This window comes from Ranitomeya imitator, chromosome 10 (assembly GCF_032444005.1).
Source record: "Ranitomeya imitator isolate aRanImi1 chromosome 10, aRanImi1.pri, whole genome shotgun sequence".
Lineage (NCBI taxonomy): Eukaryota > Metazoa > Chordata > Amphibia > Anura > Dendrobatidae > Ranitomeya > Ranitomeya imitator.
The window spans coordinates 32,165,646-32,183,840 of NC_091291.1; the positions used below are offsets into that span (position 1 = coordinate 32,165,646).

Below are 18,195 nucleotides of genomic sequence, written 5' to 3' on the forward strand. Positions count from 1 at the left end.
GCCATGCATGAACCGCATGGGAAAAAACCCCATCTCTGTTTGGTTGGCCCAAAGGGGGTTGCTGGTGCCGCCACATAGTGACTTCTTGTCAAGATGTCTTTTAGGTTTCTACCCCTTCTCGCTGTTAGGAGAGGGTGATCAGGAATCAGTTTTTTCAAAGTAGGTTCTGTCTTAAGGATAGACCAATGCTTAGATAAGATGTTCCGAATAGACCCCCACTGATCATTAAATGTTGTGATGAAACGTATGGGTTGTTCCCCCCTAGACCTATTTCCTGTTGTACAGAGAAGTTGTTCTCTCGGTATTCTCTTGGCCCGCAGATAGCCCTGTTTAATATTCCTGTTGCTGTACCCCCTCTCCCGGAACCTGCTGGAGAGGTCACGGGCCTGGGCCTCAAACATTCCATCCAACGAGCAAATCCTCTTCATACGTAAAAATTGTCCTATAGGGACAGCCCGTATTGTCGAGGATATATGTGCACTTGATGCGTGTAATAGTGCATTTACCGATGTTTCCTTACGGAAAACATCGGTTTGTAGCATCCCTGAGTCATCAATCAGAATCTTGACATCCAGAAAGTCAATGACTTTCGAAGCAATCTTGTATGTGAGTCTGATGTTGTATGGATTCTGATTGAGCTCATGGATGAAATGCCGAAGCCCAGGCTCGCCACCCTGCCAAATTAAAAGAACGTCATCAATATAGCGATACCAGCACTGCGCCTGGGAAGCGGCGCATGCGCCATCCCCGAAAACCTCCCTCTCCCAAAACCCGAGAAAGAGGTTTGCGTACGATGGCGCACACGCCGCGCCCATCGCAGTGCCGCGCTGTTGTAAAAAATAACGATCCTTAAAGACAAAGAAATTATGTGTCAATATAAACTCCAGCAGCTCCAGGACGAGGGAGCACAGCTCAGGATTTAAATTACTGGATTCCAGATAGAATCTTGCGGCCCTAATGCCATCTGTGTGGCCAATGCTCGTATACAACGACTCCACGTCGATTGTCGCAAGAAGCATATCTGGCTCCATCACCAGGCCATCCAATTTCCTCAGGACGTCAGTAGTGTCTCTGACATAGGAGGGCAGCGTCTCCACCAGCGGATGAAGATAATATTCAATAAATTTACAAGCTGGGTCGCAAAGCCCTCCCATGCCAGAGACAATAGGACGTCCAGGAGGTGTGATGGAGTCCTTATGGACTTTTGGCAGGAGATACAGGGTCGGAATAACTGGAGCCCTAACATATAGCCCATCAAATATTTTTTTGGGAATAATCCCCTGTTGAAACGCCCTATCTAGAATCTCATACAAGAGTTTTGAAAAAGTCCCCAACGGATTACTGGGCAAGGGTGTATATCCCTCTCTATCCCTAAGTTGCCGAAAGGCTTCCCTTTCGTACATGTCTGTCGGCCAGATCACCACGTTCCCCCCCTTATCTGCAGGCTTAATGACCACATCTTTGATGGATCTTAATTCTTTCAGAGCCTGACGTTGAGATCTCGTTAAATTATCACGCCTCCTACATTGTGAGATGGCCTTAAAGTCATTCAGGACCAGTTTGTTAAAAATCTCAATTTGGGGGCATAAAGAAAAGGGAGGGAACGTGGATGACCTCGGCACGACAGAGGTAGGAAATGTACCTTGAGTAGTAATAGCGCCTTCACTCTCAAGCTCCTCCAGGATAGCCAGTGTGTCACGATCCATAGTGGTGTCTAGGCCGTCTGTGCCTGTGGGTTTCGCATGCAATTTGCGAAGTACCACCTTCCGTAAAAAAAGCTGCAAATCCTTCATGGCTACAAAATAATTAAAACCATTAGTGGGAACAAATGTTAAGCCTAATTTCAACACTTCCTCCTGTGATTTGGACAAGACATGCCCCGAGAGGTTAATTACCTCCAGATTAGTAGTTGTTTTAGGTTTCTTTTCCAACGATTGTGTAGGAGTCAATTTCCTCTTGTTATATGTTGGACCTTTTCTATAGGCGTTTTTGCCCAAACCCAGGCATAAATTCTGTTGAGCAATGGAATAGCTGCCAGCGGGCATCTCCTCATCCATTGATGAAGCTGAGGAGAAGGAGTTACGATGGGATCTTGGTATGGTGGAGGGTGCAACTTGCTTCTTCCTCCATCTATACACTCGGCTATTGGAGAAATCCAAAATATCTCGTTGGTACTTTTTACTTTTGGAAGCCACTATCTCCTTCTCCCATTTGGAAAAGTCACTTTCCAATTCTTTATTGAGCTTCACCATGGCCTCATTGCTCAGTTTGTTTGACAGCTCTGCCTGTACCGTATTGATTTCAATTTCTAATTCGCTCAAAGAGGCGGCATTGGACTTAATAAGTAGTCCCATGAAGCCCCTTGAGCATGCTGTAGCAAAGTCCTCCCATTCCCCCTTAAAGCTCTCATCGTCAATAGAAAAAGACGGGAACACTTGGACTCTCAGGCCTCTTGGTATTAGCCCCTTATCAATATACCGTTCCAGGAAAGACTTGTTCCACCAAATCCGTGTCTTGCGATTATATAGATTTTTAAGTTTGGTAATCACGTCGCCTGTCTCCCTTGTATTGGGAACCGCAGGTGGTTCACCCCCAAACAACTCATCAAGTTTTGTTAACCATGCTTTCTCACGTGCTTTATGATCGGTAAATGCACTATTACACGCATCAAGTGCACATATATCCTCGACAATACGGGCTGTCCCTATAGGACAATTTTTACGTATGAAGAGGATTTGCTCGTTGGATGGAATGTTTGAGGCCCAGGCCCGTGACCTCTCCAGCAGGTTCCGGGAGAGGGGGTACAGCAACAGGAATATTAAACAGGGCTACCTGCGGGCCAAGAGAATACCGAGAGAACAACTTCTCTGTACAACAGGAAATAGGTCTAGGGGGGGAACAACCCATACGTTTCATCACAACATTTAATGATCAGTGGGGGTCTATTCGGAACATCTTATCTAAGCATTGGTCTATCCTTAAGACAGAACCTACTTTGAAAAAACTGATTCCTGATCACCCTCTCCTAACAGCGAGAAGGGGTAGAAACCTAAAAGACATCTTGACAAGAAGTCACTATGTGGCGGCACCAGCAACCCCCTTTGGGCCAACCAAACAGAGATGGGGTTTTTTCCCATGCGGTTCATGCATGGCTTGTCGTAATTTCACAAGAGCAACATCTTTTGTGTCAGCCAGCGGGGACAAAGAGTACCGTATTACCAATTACATCACATGTAATACCACCCATGTGGTGTACTACGCCGTCTGTGCCTGTAATCTGATCTATGTGGGACTTACGTCTCGCGAACTCAGGGTAAGGACAAGAGAGCACGTGCGTGACATCATTGCTGCCAAAAATGTGGTGGATTTGGCTGAATTGAAGACGGTCCCTCGGCACTTCAGGCTGCGCCACGGCTGTGACCCCGCTTCTTTTAAAGTGCGGGGCATAGACCGGGTGCACTGTGGCATCAGAGGGGGTGACCGTAAACGCATTTTGGCGCAGTTGGAGTGCCGTTGGATCGTCACTTTGGGCACGATGTCTCCGCACGGGCTGAATGAACATCTGTCCTTTTCCCCTTTTCTGTGATTAGATCTTTAAATTTATATATCTTTATTTTTTGTTTTGCTGCATCTCCTTCATGGCCTTTTGACCCTATGAAACCGTTTCCGTTATTTATGTCAACATAGTATAACATAATGGTGGAGTTATGTGCCACTTGGTAATCTAGGCGATATTTCTCGCGTCGCCAGTGTTCTCCCGCGTGCTGGGTTGTTGCATTTTAATCACTTTTTGTCTTATGTTTTTTATTTCTATACAGTGACATGTGGGTCCAATCATCTTTGTGTTTCTGATCACAATTCTTCTCATATGGGTATGGATGGATGGGGCCTGAGCAATCGATGATAAAATGAATATACATCCAGACATGGCCTGTGAAGCACTTTTTTGGAACATACATATTCTGGACTAGAACCTTCGACATTTCATCAACTTATGTGCTTCATTGTGGTTGTCTCGATAATTTCATTGATATATGCTCTATCCTGATATATGCTCTATTCCTCCTTTTCTTTTTTTACTCCTCTCCATGTCACTGAGTTTTGTCTGTTCTTATGTTTTTATATTGCATCCCCGCAGTTTTCATACTCACTGGTGCCCTCTGACGCTTGCCCACACTTTGTCCAGTAAGCAACATGGCCGCCGCGCCGCGCGCCTGCGCGGTGTAGTCCCGGATATACCCGCGTCACTAAAGGCATCCTTAGGACCCGGCGCGGGTCTTTGACGTCAGAGGAAATGTTTTCCTTGACCCGCGCCGAGGCCCGGACGGCCGGATGTGGCGTCGGGCGCCGTGGGCAGCACTGCGCATGCGCCGAACCTCGCGCGGCGTCTTTGGAGCAATTAAGGCGGCGTCTAATTGTTCTATTTAAATCGGGCACCGGTGGTACATTTACTATGGTCCCCTGAGGAAGCCATCGTCGCGAAACGCGCGTTGGGGCCGTTCCATTCAGCCTGCCGTGGTCTCTCCCTGTCCTTTTCCCACATGGGTAAGCACTTTGCATGTAGTGTCCGATGAATGTAGTGACTTTAGAGTCACCAGCTAGGGTTCACATATACATAGAGGCTCTCTGGGTGATTACTTTTTATCTCTGTTTATGAGATGTCGGATTGTAACCCACATTCCTGAACCTACATATAGGGATGGACTTTTTTCGGTAGACTGACGCTGTTTTATATATGTGTGTTTTCCCTCGTCGTCTTATCATGTTTTTGTAACATTTGGGCTTTTTTTAGCCGTTTTTTGTACTGTATTAAGAGCTATGTGTCTAATAAATATTCACTTTTGAACATTACTATTTGTAGACTGTCTGGCTCTATATACATATATATATATTTTCTTCTATATTTATACCTTATGAGAGTATACTCCGGTTCTTTTGTAATGTGTGTGGAAAGCTGTAGAGTCTTTCATGCTGTGTGTGAGGGCTGTGGGGTCCTTCATATGTGGTGTGGAGTCCATCATACTGTGTGAGGGGGGGCCGTGGGGTCCATCATACTGTGTGTGTGAAGTCCTATGGAGACATACTGTGTGTAGGGATCGGTGTTATCCTTCATACTGTGTGTGGGGGCTGTGGGGTCCATCATATTGCATGGTTTGGGAGTTGTGGAGTTCATAACCCTGTGTGTGTGTGTGTGTGGGGAGTTGTGGCATTCATCATACATTTTGGGGAGCTGTGTGAACCATCATACTGTGTGTGTGTGTGTGTTTTGGGGGGGGCTATGGATATATCTTACTGTGTAGGGAACTGTGTTCATCATACTGTGTATGGGGGGGGGGCTGTGGGGTCCATCATACTGTGTAGTGTGGGGTCCATCATACTATGTGAGGGGGGCTATGGGGTTCATCATACTGTGTGGGGGGCTGTGGGGTCCATCATACTGTGCAGTGTGGGGTCCATCATACTGTGCGGTGTGGGGTCCATCATACTGTGCGGTGTGGGGTCCATCATACTGTGTGGTGTGGGGTCCATCATACTGTGTGGTGTGGGGTCCATCATACTGTGTGGTGTGGGGTCCATCATACTGTGCGGTGTGGGGTCCATCATACTGTGTGGTGTGGGGTCCATCATACTGTGCGGTGTGGGGTCCATCATACTGCGCGGTGTGGGGTCCATCATACTGTGTGGTTTTGGGTCCATCATACTGTGTGTGGGGGGCTGTGGGGTCCATCATACTGTGTGGTTTGGGGTCCATCATACTGTGCCGTGTGAGGTCCATCATATTGTGCGGTGTGGGGTCCATCATATTGTGCGGTGTGGGGTCCATCATACTGTGTGGTTTTGGGTCCATCATACTGTGTGGTGTGGGGTCCATCATACTGTGTGTGGGGGGCTGTGGGGTCCATCATACTGTGTGGTTTGGGGGCCATCATACTGTGCGGTGTGGGGTCCATCATACTGTGCGGTGTGGGGACCATCATACTGTGTGGTGTGGGGTCCATCATACTGTGTGTGGGTGGCTGTGGGGTCCATCATACTGTGCGGTGTGGGGTCCATCATACTGTGCGGTGTGGGGACCATCATACTGTGTGTGGGTGGGGACCATCATACTGTGTGTGGGTGGGGACCATCATACTGTGTGGCGTAGGGTCCATCATACTGTGTGTGGGGGGCTGTGGGGTCCATCATACTGTGCAGTGTGGGGTCCATCATACTGTGTGGTGTGGGGTCCATCATACTGTGTGTGGGTGGGGACCATCATACTGTGTGGTGTGGGGTCCATCATACTGTGTGTGGGGGGCTGTGGGGTCCATCATACTGTGTGGTGTGGGGTCCATCATACTGTGTGGGGGGCTGTGGGGTCCATCATACTGTGTGGTGTGGGGTCCATCATACTGTGTTTGGGGGGGCTGTGGGGTCCATCATACTGTGTGGTGTGGGGTCCATCATACTGTGTGGTGTGGGGTCCATCATACTGTGTGTGGGGGGCTGTGGGGTCCATGGCTGCACTCAAAATTTTAGCACAAGATTTGGCCAAAAGTTGTGAGCCCATCCACCAAACGTCAAGGTAATCTCAGAACGGATGGGTACCTGAGCTGACTGCCTAGTGCGAACACTTACCTATGGCTAATAACGTGGTAAAGCCTGCTTTTATAGGAAGCTCAGAACCAACTGTGTTTGGATGTAATTAAAATCACAGCATGGTGAAGGGCGGGGCGTTCAAGTCAGAAAAAATAGTACATAGTAAATATAGGAAAACTGACTGAACAGCAATCTAGTCTGAACTGGTGCATAACCAAAAAAGTCATATAGCAAATAGATTAATGGCTGCACTCAAAATTTTCTGTGCTAAAGCAAGAAAATGTGCGATACATGAAATGGGAATAGCATAATGGCTTGTGAAATTTATGAAAAAACACATGAGATTCTTAGCACAAGATTTGGCCAAAAGTTGTGAGCCCATCCACCAAACGTCAAGGTAATCTCAGAACAGGCTTTACCATTTTATTAGCCATAGGTAAGTGTTCACACTAGGCAGTCAGCTCAGGTACCCATCCATTATGCTATTCCCATTTCATGTATCGCACATTTCCTTGCTTTAGCACAGAAAATTTTGCAGCCATTGATCTATTTGCTATATGACTTTTTTGGTTATGCACCAGTTCATCATACTGTGCGGTGTGGGGTCCATCATACTGTGTGGTGTGGGGTCCATCATACTGTGTGGTGTGGGGTCCATCATACTGTGTGTGGGGGCTGTGGGGTCCATCATACTGTGTGGTGTGGGGTCCATCATACTGTGTGGTGTGGGGTCCATCATACTGTGTGGTGTGGGGTCCATCATACTGTGTGTGGGGGGCTGTGGGGTCCATCATACTGTGTGGTGTGGGGTCCATCATACTGTGTGTGGGGGGCTGTGGGGTCCATCACACTGTGTGTGGGGGGCTGTGGGGTCCATCATACTGTGTGGTGTGGTGTCCATCATACTGTGTGGTGTGGGGTCCATCATACTGTGTGGTGTGGGGTCCATCATACTGTGTGGTGTGGGGTCCATCATACTGTGTGGTGTGGTGTCCATCATACTGTGTGGTGTGGGGTCCATCATACTGTGTGGTGTGGGGTCCATCATACTGTGTGGTGTGGGGTCCATCATACTGTGTGGTGTGGGGTCCATCATACTGTGTGGTGTGGGGTCCATCATACTGTGTGGTGTGGTGTCCATTATACTGTGTGTGGGGGAGCTGTGGGGTCCATCACACTGTGTGTGGGGGGCTGTGGGGTCCATCATACTGTGTGGTGTGGGGTCCATCATACTGTGTGTGGGGGGCTGTGGGGTCCATCACACTGTGTGTGGGGGGCTGTTGGGTCCATCATACTGTGTGGTGTGGTGTCCATCATACTGTGTGGTGTGGGGGCCATCATACTGTGTGGTGTGGGGTCCATCATACTGTGTGGTGTGGGGTCCATCATACTGTGTGGTGTGGGGTCCATCATACTGTGTGGTGTGGGGTCCATCATACTGTGTGGTGTGGGGTCCATCATACTGTGTGGTGTGGTGTCCATCATACTGTGTGGTGTGGGGTCCATCATACTGTGTGGTGTGGGGTCCATCATACTGTGTGGTGTGGGGTCCATCATACTGTGTGGTGTGGGGTCCATCATACTGTGTGGTGTGGTGTCCATCATACTGTGTGGTGTGGGGTCCATCATACTGTGTGGTGTGGGGTCCATCATACTGTGTGGTGTGGGGTCCATCATACTGTGTGGTGTGGGGTCCATCATACTGTGTGGTGTGGGGTCCATCATACTGTGTGGTGTGGGGTCCATCATACTGTGTGGTGTGGGGTCCATCATACTGTGTGGTGTGGTGTCCATTATACTGTGTGTGGGGTCCATCATACTGTGTGGTGTGGGGTCCATCATACTGTGTGGTGTGGGGTCCATCATACTTGTGGTGTGGGGTCCATCATACTGTGTGGTGTGGGGTCCATCATACTGTGTGGTGTGGGGTCCATCATACTGTGTGGTGTGGGGTCCATCATACTGTGTGGTGTGGGGTCCATCATACTGTGTGGTGTGGGGTCCATCATACTGTGTGGTGTGGGGTCCATCATACTGTGTGGTGTGGTGTCCATTATACTGTGTGTGGGGGAGCTGTTGATCACCCATATTTATTAAATATATTAGGGCTGAATAACAGGAGCATATGATTTCTATAAAAAGCAGTAAATTACATGGTTTAGATTCGTTGCTACCGGTAAGAAGACAAGTTACAATAACCCCTATGGTGACGTATTGGCAGGAGCAGCGAGTCAGCAGACTTAATTCTGCTCAATATTAATTGATAAAAAATAATATATAATGAGCACAATTCAGTTCAACCGTTCACATCAGTCGTAATCTTTCATGTGGCCCCTTAAGAAAATTAATTGCCCCCCCTGCTCAAATAGACAATTTAGCATGCTTGTATGGGATCTGGTCCTATTTATCCCATATTACAGGATCAGTAATACATGAGTGCTGTAAGTTACCAGGTAAGGATTGCATGGACCGGTCTGTCACTGTCGTCACATGCATTCTCACTTCTTCAGGGGTAGCCGGTAGTATTTCCAAGTAATTGTGCCCATTTGGTGTTGTGTTTGCACCCTGGGGCAGGTCTATAAATAAGAAAAAGGGTTACAGAGAATAAACTATGAGCGTCTCTCACTGTGATCCTGAAAACTCCGCTAAAATAGTCATCTTATTACATCATCTAAAACATCTAACAATTTCCAAAACGATATGAAATGCTTATAAAATCTGCTTATCTCAAATTATTTTGTAAAAGACGTGAGTGTAATACTGGGAGAAAGTTGATAATTACGCTACATTAATGATTAGTGGTGCTCCCATGTTCAGCATGTGAGAGAGGAGGCAACAGCACATGCATGGCTCTCTCTATTGTTGTATATGGACCAGTGGAAACAAAAGACTGGAGATGTTAATTAACTTCTATGGGAAACTTTTCTAGGCATGCTCTGTGACCTGTGCAGGAAGGAGGAGCAGGTGAGCTGTCACCATCATCCATTGGGAACAGTGGATCTTGACTTATCTATATTCAGTAGTTGTTATATTTCAGCATATTCCTGTCTGCGATGATAATAAGATGACTGCAGAGAAGTTATCTATACAGAGAATTGATCTCTACAGAACTGGAAGTGTCAGCAAATTATGAAACTCAGTCATGGCGAAAACTGAGAGATTTCGTCTATCGTGAATAGAGGCTCATGTGTTATCTATAAACGGAAGGCGTTACATTTAATTATACTCCTGTCTGTGACGATAATTAGATGAATGCAGAGGAGAGATCTCAACAGAACAAGAAGTGTCAGCAAATTATGAAACTCAGTCCTGGTGAAAATGACAAGATTTAGGCTATGATCAATAGTGTCTCATGTGTAATCTATATACAGTAGGGGTTATATTGCATTATATTCCTGTCTGTGATCATAATAGTTGTCATGCAGCTGCAGTGCAGTACAGGGCAACCTCCACCAGGGGGAGCCTGGTAGGGAAGCCAGACTGCACACACAGAGCAACTGAACAGACGCCACCTAGTGGCAAGAGTGAGGTCAGGAAAACCAAGTCAGAGCACAACAGTACAAAAGGATTTAGACAGAATGGATAGTCAGGACATAGCAAGGGATCAGTAAACCAGGACGGGCAAAATACGGTACAATAGGGACAAACTGAAACGGAGTCAAAAAGCCAAGCCAAGAGATCAGAACCAGGGAGTCAAGCAGATATACAGACAAACAAAGAGACAATGGGAAAGGGCAGGCAGGGGGAGATAACAGACACAGGACAAGTCAGGGTTCACAGTAGGACAAATCAAGGGCTTCCAGAGTCAGGTTCACACGCCAAAGACAGAGCTATAGCTGACACCACCCTCTGGATACCTGGAAGCTAAATAGCAAACCCGAGCCCAGAATGAGGCAGAGCAAAGTTAACCCTTGACATGATCTACCCAGAAAAAGAGCAGACAAGACTAAACACCGGAACGGATCATGACAATATCACTGCAGACGAGTGATCTCTACAGAATAGGAAGCATCAGCAAATTATGAAACTCGGAGTGAAAACTACAAGATTTCATCTATCGTGAATAGCACATCATGTGTAATCTATACACTGCACGTGTTATATTTTATTATTATCCTGTCTGTGATGATAATAAGATCATTGCACATAAGTAAACTCTACAGATTAGGAAGTGTCGGCACATTGTTAAACTCAGCAGTCCAGAGTGAAAACTGCAAGATTACAGAATTTTTACAAAATTTAAATAGTGAAGCAGAAAACTAACATCACTTAAAGTTTATAACAATGACGTTAAAAACATGATTTAAACAATTGGTTTTCTTATTATACATTCATTTTAGGCAGGTCATGCTCATAGGATATTGTGCAGAATGCGACAATCAGTCACACACTGGTTCGTTTGTAAGAACCATATCACTATCCACATACCAGACTAAAATAACAGGTTGGGGAAGAAGTTCGACAATGAAAAATGTGAAACAATGAAGTGGATTTTTGCTACACATTTGGGTACTGATATCATACACTTGTCATGTCACCTGAGAGGAAGTAAAAATCCAATTTGTCAGATGACATTTTTTTTTACAGAGTAGCCTGCCATCAGCCACCAGGAACAATCATTCATGTACAAACTCCAATCGTGTGGTCACGAATTTGTAGCAAAATGAAAAAATGGGCTCTTTATTTTTGTCGTTTTGCAGCTTTTAGTCCTTTAAAAATTTGGAAATTGCACCAAATTTAAAAACTTTGCAAACAACTTTACTCCAGGCAGGGACTCGGGCAAGATGCAGCAAAACGGATGTGACACTTGCGAACAGTCACATTTCCCGAATCTGTGTTGAACACCTACATAGATATAAGGTAAGTCTATCAGAGGCTGCTGGGTCAAAAAGGCTACCTCGGGCAGACTTGGCGCAAGCCACTCTGTCAGACAAACCCAAATATTCAACCTTTAACCCCTGTATCGGGATCTGTTCTTACAATGAGGTCAACTGGATGGTTTCCATGGAAGGGCTGCTGTCCGGATGAGCCAACCAGAGGCAAGAAGAGAATGATCTGGTAGCCATGTCAGAATCGGGAGGTCAGTGTAGGGTCAAAATCGGTAAGAATGAGAATAGTCAAAAACGAACCAAGGTTGAAATCGGGGATGTCCGCTGGGAGAATAGCAAGGCACACGAGTTGTACAGAAGCAAGTCAAATTATAACTGGCAGTGGACAGCAGGATTTCAGGAGCTTAAATAGCTTGAGGCTACAGCCAGACCACACAGCAGGGAGCAAACACTGACAGAATTCCCAGAGGACACAGAGAAAGAACTGTCACCCACAAAGAAAGAGCAGCGCTGCCCAGTGACAGAAGCAAAGACAGAAAGGGCATGCACCAACATGTATGTCAAACAAAGTAGTCAAGAAAATTTCAAAAATGGATCACAAGTTATAGAGAAGGAGGAGCAAATGCTAAAGCCACTAATAAAGAGAAAATTACTATAGAAGAGAAAGGCGATGATAAATAGGCGAATTGGTGTGAATGTCAACTACAAAGCCCTATATATCATGTCAATTATTTATGGTCTGTCCTTACCATTAGAGCCAGAAGAATCACAGCTGGCATAATCATATACAAGGGTTTGAGGCTGAGTCCTATCTATGGAACAGGAAAATTTAATTGAAATGAAATAAGAAATGTATATATATATATATATATATATATATATATATATATATATATATAAAAAATTTTAACTCTCATAGTGAGGATCATGACGGTGAGTAGAAACTGGTATGTGTAGATGACAAATTTGCAGTTGTAGGGACTTCTTAAGCCAATTGTCCAATGACACAAAACATCTGTACTGGAAAAAGTCATCTATCATTGACATTTAGAATGGGATTATCTATAAGTTTCCTTCCTGTTTGTGCCACAGAAAACAAGGGTTTAATTCTTCTGCAGCACTCCCGCAGGAGGAATGAGGAATTACAAGGTGCATACTGAAATCAGCGCAATTCACCTATCATGTGCGGAGACTATGTCAACTATGTAATTCTTTTATGATTTTTATGATTTGATTTAAGTTGTGCTGCTGTGATACCATAATTTCCCACGGGATCAATATAGTGTATCGTATCGTATCGTATCGTACCTAGGGGCCTCCTCTGGCATTAGACCTGGGTGCAACTGTTACCTCTGCATCCCCAATGTGGAGTAGAAAAGTAAAAGAAGCTACAGAAATATTTAGTATGATATAGCATTAAACATAAAGATTAAAAGCCTGATTGATTGTTTGCGCCACTTTTTTTTACCCTGCAATATTATTTCATGTTTTTCGCACTAAATTCTTCAAAATGGTGCATGTGGTTCATCATGAATTTTGCGCAACATTTTTTTTTACAAAATTTTTAGTCTTTACTCTTTAACCTTTTTTTTCTGACTTTTTAGTTCAAAAATTTGCCTGCCAAAATGTCACAAAATTTGCACAAAAATTCTAGGCGCACATAAAATTACGCCAGGGAAGATGAGAAAGACTGGATTACATTTGCACTAAAAAAATGCAAATTTATTTATTTTTTTTAAAGTTGCAATTGATAAATTGGCTAAAAACATCTGGAAATCCCAAATACTTCCAAAAAGGATAATTTAAAAAAACAGCAGTAAAAACACATAATAGATTTATAAAAAAAATATAAAAAATAGACGAAAAATGCACAAATACAGTAATAAATCGGGTTCCAACTCTGTGGCTGCCAATTTACCAGATGGTGTGTATGCTGGTTTCTTCTTGCGGTCTGGAATAGGCGGCGGGATGTGAGTTGTAGGAGGGATATTAATGGTTGTTTGTTGCTCAGTGTGGCGATTAATGGTTGCATAATGCGCACTATTCCTTGTGGAGCTCCCTGGTCCTCCTGAAACAAGAGGCATGAGTGGAATAAAGGTCACAAAGGAGACCAACCTGAAATGCATCAGCCATCGGTGAACCATGCAATAAATGGCGCTTTATCAATATTGTGCAAGTTTCTCTTGATGTTGACCACAGGTGGAGCTATCATGGCGGAGCTCATTATAACCCCCGGAATCCCTGGTCTTCTGCCCCTGCAGATAGAATCACTGTACCTGGATCTGTACACAAATTTTTGCGACTTGGAGGAGGAGGAGGAGGAGGAGGAAGCGGAAGCGTCTTCCTGCGATATAAGCTCACGGGAGATGGTGGGTGCAAGCTTACGTACATATTAGACTCTGGAGAGACTCTGCAGCGTGGCTCCTCGGGCACTAAAATGAGAACGCAAGATAAATGCTCAAAAGTAATTTTATGCAAAAGAAAAAAAAAAGCAATATGGTTGTGATTACATATCCCTCAGAGATGACCACCATCCATGACCAGTGGCAATTATGTCTCCTGGCAGTACAAGTAGAGCAAGAAAAGGTAGAGGAATCTAATAGTTTGGTGCAGCACGTGAGAATGTCAAAGTCAATTTGTCCCACTAATGAGTCCAGTGGGCAGCCCTAATCAGTGACTTACAGCCTTCCCTGCATAAATGACTATTAATTACTAAATGGGACCGCCCACTGGACTCATACAAGGTTATAGAAACACACCAAGATTCTAAATAATGTCATTAATCTAGTTGGATATTCACACTGGGTATATTGTATTCTATACGTAGAGGGAGAAAGTGAATAACCACAAAAATAAATAAATATATCTTGAAAACATATAATTTTATTAGTACATAAGAATAAAAATGTACATGTTAAAATTTGGGGAGGGGGAGCAAAAGACACAAAAAAAAGGTCAAGACAAATGTATCAGAAAGGGTATGATATAAATAATAGCGTTGTAGTCTCCGGGAAATTAGCCTGTGTATATAAGATATAGCAAAAAAAAAAATGAATAAATAAATAAAATAAATAATTGTATAGATATATTAATAAGTAATATGAATAAATACACTGGATATATCAAGCAAAAGACATACCATGAAAAAGAGAACAATGCATAAGTTATGAGGACACCAAGACTCCGACGCGCGTTTCGCCCTTGGCTTTCTCAAGGAGTAATCAGTAAATAGGACCACTCACTGGACTTATACAAGGTTATATTGAATCTTTCCCCATGACACTAAATATTGATATACTCTCTAACCACAGGTAGGATGTTATATCTTTCCATGGAGGAATATTATTTGCAAATTTTGTAATGTGGAATTATATTGATCAGTGGAAATTCAGTAGTGAACATAAAGCAGAGTGATCTATCGATTAATATAGACATTAATGGATGGAAATACTAAATGATTGGCCTTACCAGGGGGTGTAAACATTAGGGATTTTGTCCTTCGTTGTGGAAGAGGTGGAGGCTTCTCCTGCCTTTCTAGCTGAATGGGAGACGTTGGCTGCACGCCCTGGTACACACTAGATTCCGGAGAGAGTGTCCAATGTTGTAGCCCTGAAAGAGAACATGAAAGATGAACTAGATAAGTTACTACCATCAGAGATATACTACTTCAGCAGTGGCCTAATAAACATATTTTATTATAAGCAGTGATATACAGCGTATTTTTACTAAAGACACTCTGTTAAAGAATAACCGTTGATTTAATTTTTATTTTATAAATCAATAAGAAACGTGAAAAGAAGCGACTTTGTAATCTATCTTATCAGAGAAATCTGCTTCCTTCTCCTCCTGGACTGCTCTTTTCTTCTCAACTCTGTATTCCATTATTGAGATAGGAGATGACAGTTGGTGCTTATGAGATTCTATGGAGACGGCAGAGACACATTCTGCTGCAAGTCCTCCTGAAAAGACAGTTACAGTTCTCCATCGAACTTTATGAGCACCAACTGTCACATCCTATCTCCGTAATGGGAAAACCTGTGTACACTGTGGGATACCAAGGCTGAACATACTCCCTTACCATTAACTTCTGAATCACTCCGGGTCCCCTCTGCTCGATCGATATTGTCATAAAGTCCTGGCTCCAGTACAACATCTGTAGTCAGAGCAAAAGAAGAAAGCGTCCTGATAAATAAAGGAACTGGGCCACAACGCGTGATCTGTTTTAAAGAAGATCTGCCGGTAATCCTGTCATGTCTGTAATAGTAAGAGATTGTATTTCCCATAATTTTCCGGAATATCTTCTCTTAGATCTGTGTGTTTTACTGTTCCTCAGTTATGACGACTAGAAATGTATAAATAATTTATAAATAAATTGACAATTAGATGTGACCCTGTCCCTGATCTTATATAGCATAATCAGTAGAACACAGCACCTCATGGGAAAAGCAGGGTCAACATTACCCATAAAAAGAGCGCACGTCTCAGCCAAGGAGTCCTTCTTGGTATGTAGTCCAATGTAGAACCAAAAACACATGGGCTACTTGCATAGTGAACAAGTCTGTAGAAACCTGTTCACACCACCAAAGAACTTTAAGACACAAAAACGCACAGAGAGGTCAAAAATACTCTGTTGTAAAAAAGTCACAGTAAATAAGCAAGTGCTAGTCAAAAAATGAAAAAAATACAGGGTATTTAGTTAATACGTTTTTTTGCAAAAAAATATATGTTAAGCTGCTCCACCAATCGCCAAGGTATACCCATAATAGAGTAGTCCTATCTAATGTATATAATCCCTATCGGATGTATTTAAAAACCTGATCATCTGTATAGTACTAGTAGATGATCAGGTTTTTAAATACATCAGATAGGGATTATATACATTAGATAGGACTGCTCTATTATGGGTATACCTTGGCGATTGGTGGAGCAGCTTAACATATATTTTTTTGCAAAAAAAACGTATTAACTAAATACCCTGTATTTTTTTTTTATTTTTTGACTAGCACTTGCTTATTTACTGTGACTTTTTTACAACAGAGTATTTTTGACCTCTCTGTGCATTTTTGTGTCTTCAAGTTCTTTGGTGGTGTGAACAGGTTTCTACAGACTTGTTCGCTATGCAGGTGGCCCATGTGTTTTTGGTTTTATAATTGTACTCTTGCTTCTACAAGACTGGGGAGTCCACCACTCCTCTGTGGGTCATTTGCATTGTAGCTGTTCCATCCTGCATGTCCACATGTATATTTTTTCTCTCTGAACCCTGATTATACAGGTACTATACAGATGATCAGGTTTTGAAATACATCAGATAGGGATTATATACTTTAGATAGGACTGCTCTATTATGGGTATACCTTGGCGATTGGTGGAGCAGCTTAACATACATTTTTTTTGCAAAAAAACGTATTAACTAAATACCCTGTATTTTTTTTCATTTTTTTGACTAGCACTTGCTTATTTACTGGGACTTTTTATTACAACAGAGTATTTTTGACCTCTCTGAGCGTTTTTGTGTCTTCATGTAGTCCAATGTATAAAGATATAAAAGACAGCACCTCACACGTTGGTGAAATAGATCACAATTTATTCTGCCTTCTGTGGCGAAGTTTCAATCCCAAAATCTTTTTCAAGTGCTTGAAAAAGATCTTTGGGATCGAAACGTTGCCACAGAAGGCAGAATAAATTGTGATCTATTTCACCAACGTGTGAGGCACTGTCCCTGATCTTGTCACTACCCTGTCTGACACTGTCTACAATTTATCCTGTTTATGTTGTTTTTTTCCTCTACTTAGAGCTATCTATTATCTATCTATTATCTATCATCTATATCTATTATCCATCAATCTATCTATCTATTATCTATCTATCTATTATCTATCTATCTATCATCCATCTATTTTCCATCTATTATCTATCATCTATCTGTTATCTATCTTATCCATCTATTATCTATCTATCTATTTTCCATCTATTATCCATCATCTATCTATTATCTATTTATTATCTATCATCTATCTTTCTATCTATTATATATCATCTATTATCTTTTTATTATCTATCATCTATCTATTATCTATCTATCTATTATCTATCTATCTATCTATCTATTATCTATCTATCTATCTATCTATCTATCATCTATCTATTATCTATTATTTATCTATCTATCATCTGTCTATGCATCATCTATCTATCATCCATCCATTCATCCATGTATTATCCATCTACAATCTATCCATCCATCTTTATTATCAACGTTCTCTCCCAGTGTAAATTCTGCTTCCCTTTTTTCTCCAGCTACTTATTTTCATGAACAGCTTAAAGGATTTATCTCAATTTCTTAAATGGGTGAAACCACAAAAGTGTCCGGCTTCCTAGGCATGGAGCGTGTACTTGCAAGCTGATGGCTATAGAGCTTGTAAGCGCTGCTCTGAAGCTGGCAGGATGGCTGGGTTTGTCCATCTTCATCATCCTCCAATGCTGCTTGCGCAATTCAGACCAAGCGACCGATCCGAACTGTCAGTCATTAGGAGCGCACTGTTCCCAGCAAACAGGAAGCCGTGAGACAGACGGGGGGTGCGCTCTTGAAGAAAGAAGATGAGATAACCTCTTGAAGGATAATTTTTCTACCTCTGTACTTCTTGACCATGATGTCTTGGAGTATTTTCACAATTGTGCTGTCTGGCCTTACCCTGTATGTTATTCTGAAAGGGGCTGTCCACTACTAGGACAACCCTTTCTTAAACTAAGTGTTGAGCCCTCGGTGTCAGCACTCCGTCGTCACGGG

The 18,195-nt window shown here is 43.1% G+C and overlaps 1 protein-coding gene across 1 annotated transcript in view; it reads right to left on the reverse strand.

Moving 5' to 3' along the window:
* LOC138651761 (circularly permutated Ras protein 1-like) overlaps positions 1-18,195 on the reverse strand; it is a 65,203-nt gene that overhangs the window by 29,611 nt on the left and 17,397 nt on the right. Inside the window, exons 4-9 of the mRNA XM_069742231.1 lie at positions 15,487-15,561; positions 14,877-15,017; positions 13,685-13,840; positions 13,327-13,476; positions 12,158-12,220; positions 9,030-9,155 (exon numbers count right to left, since the gene is read on the reverse strand). Coding sequence (XP_069598332.1) covers positions 9,030-9,155; positions 12,158-12,220; positions 13,327-13,476; positions 13,685-13,840; positions 14,877-15,017; positions 15,487-15,561 — 711 coding nt within the window. The remainder of the gene's footprint in view (positions 1-9,029; positions 9,156-12,157; positions 12,221-13,326; positions 13,477-13,684; positions 13,841-14,876; positions 15,018-15,486; positions 15,562-18,195) is intronic.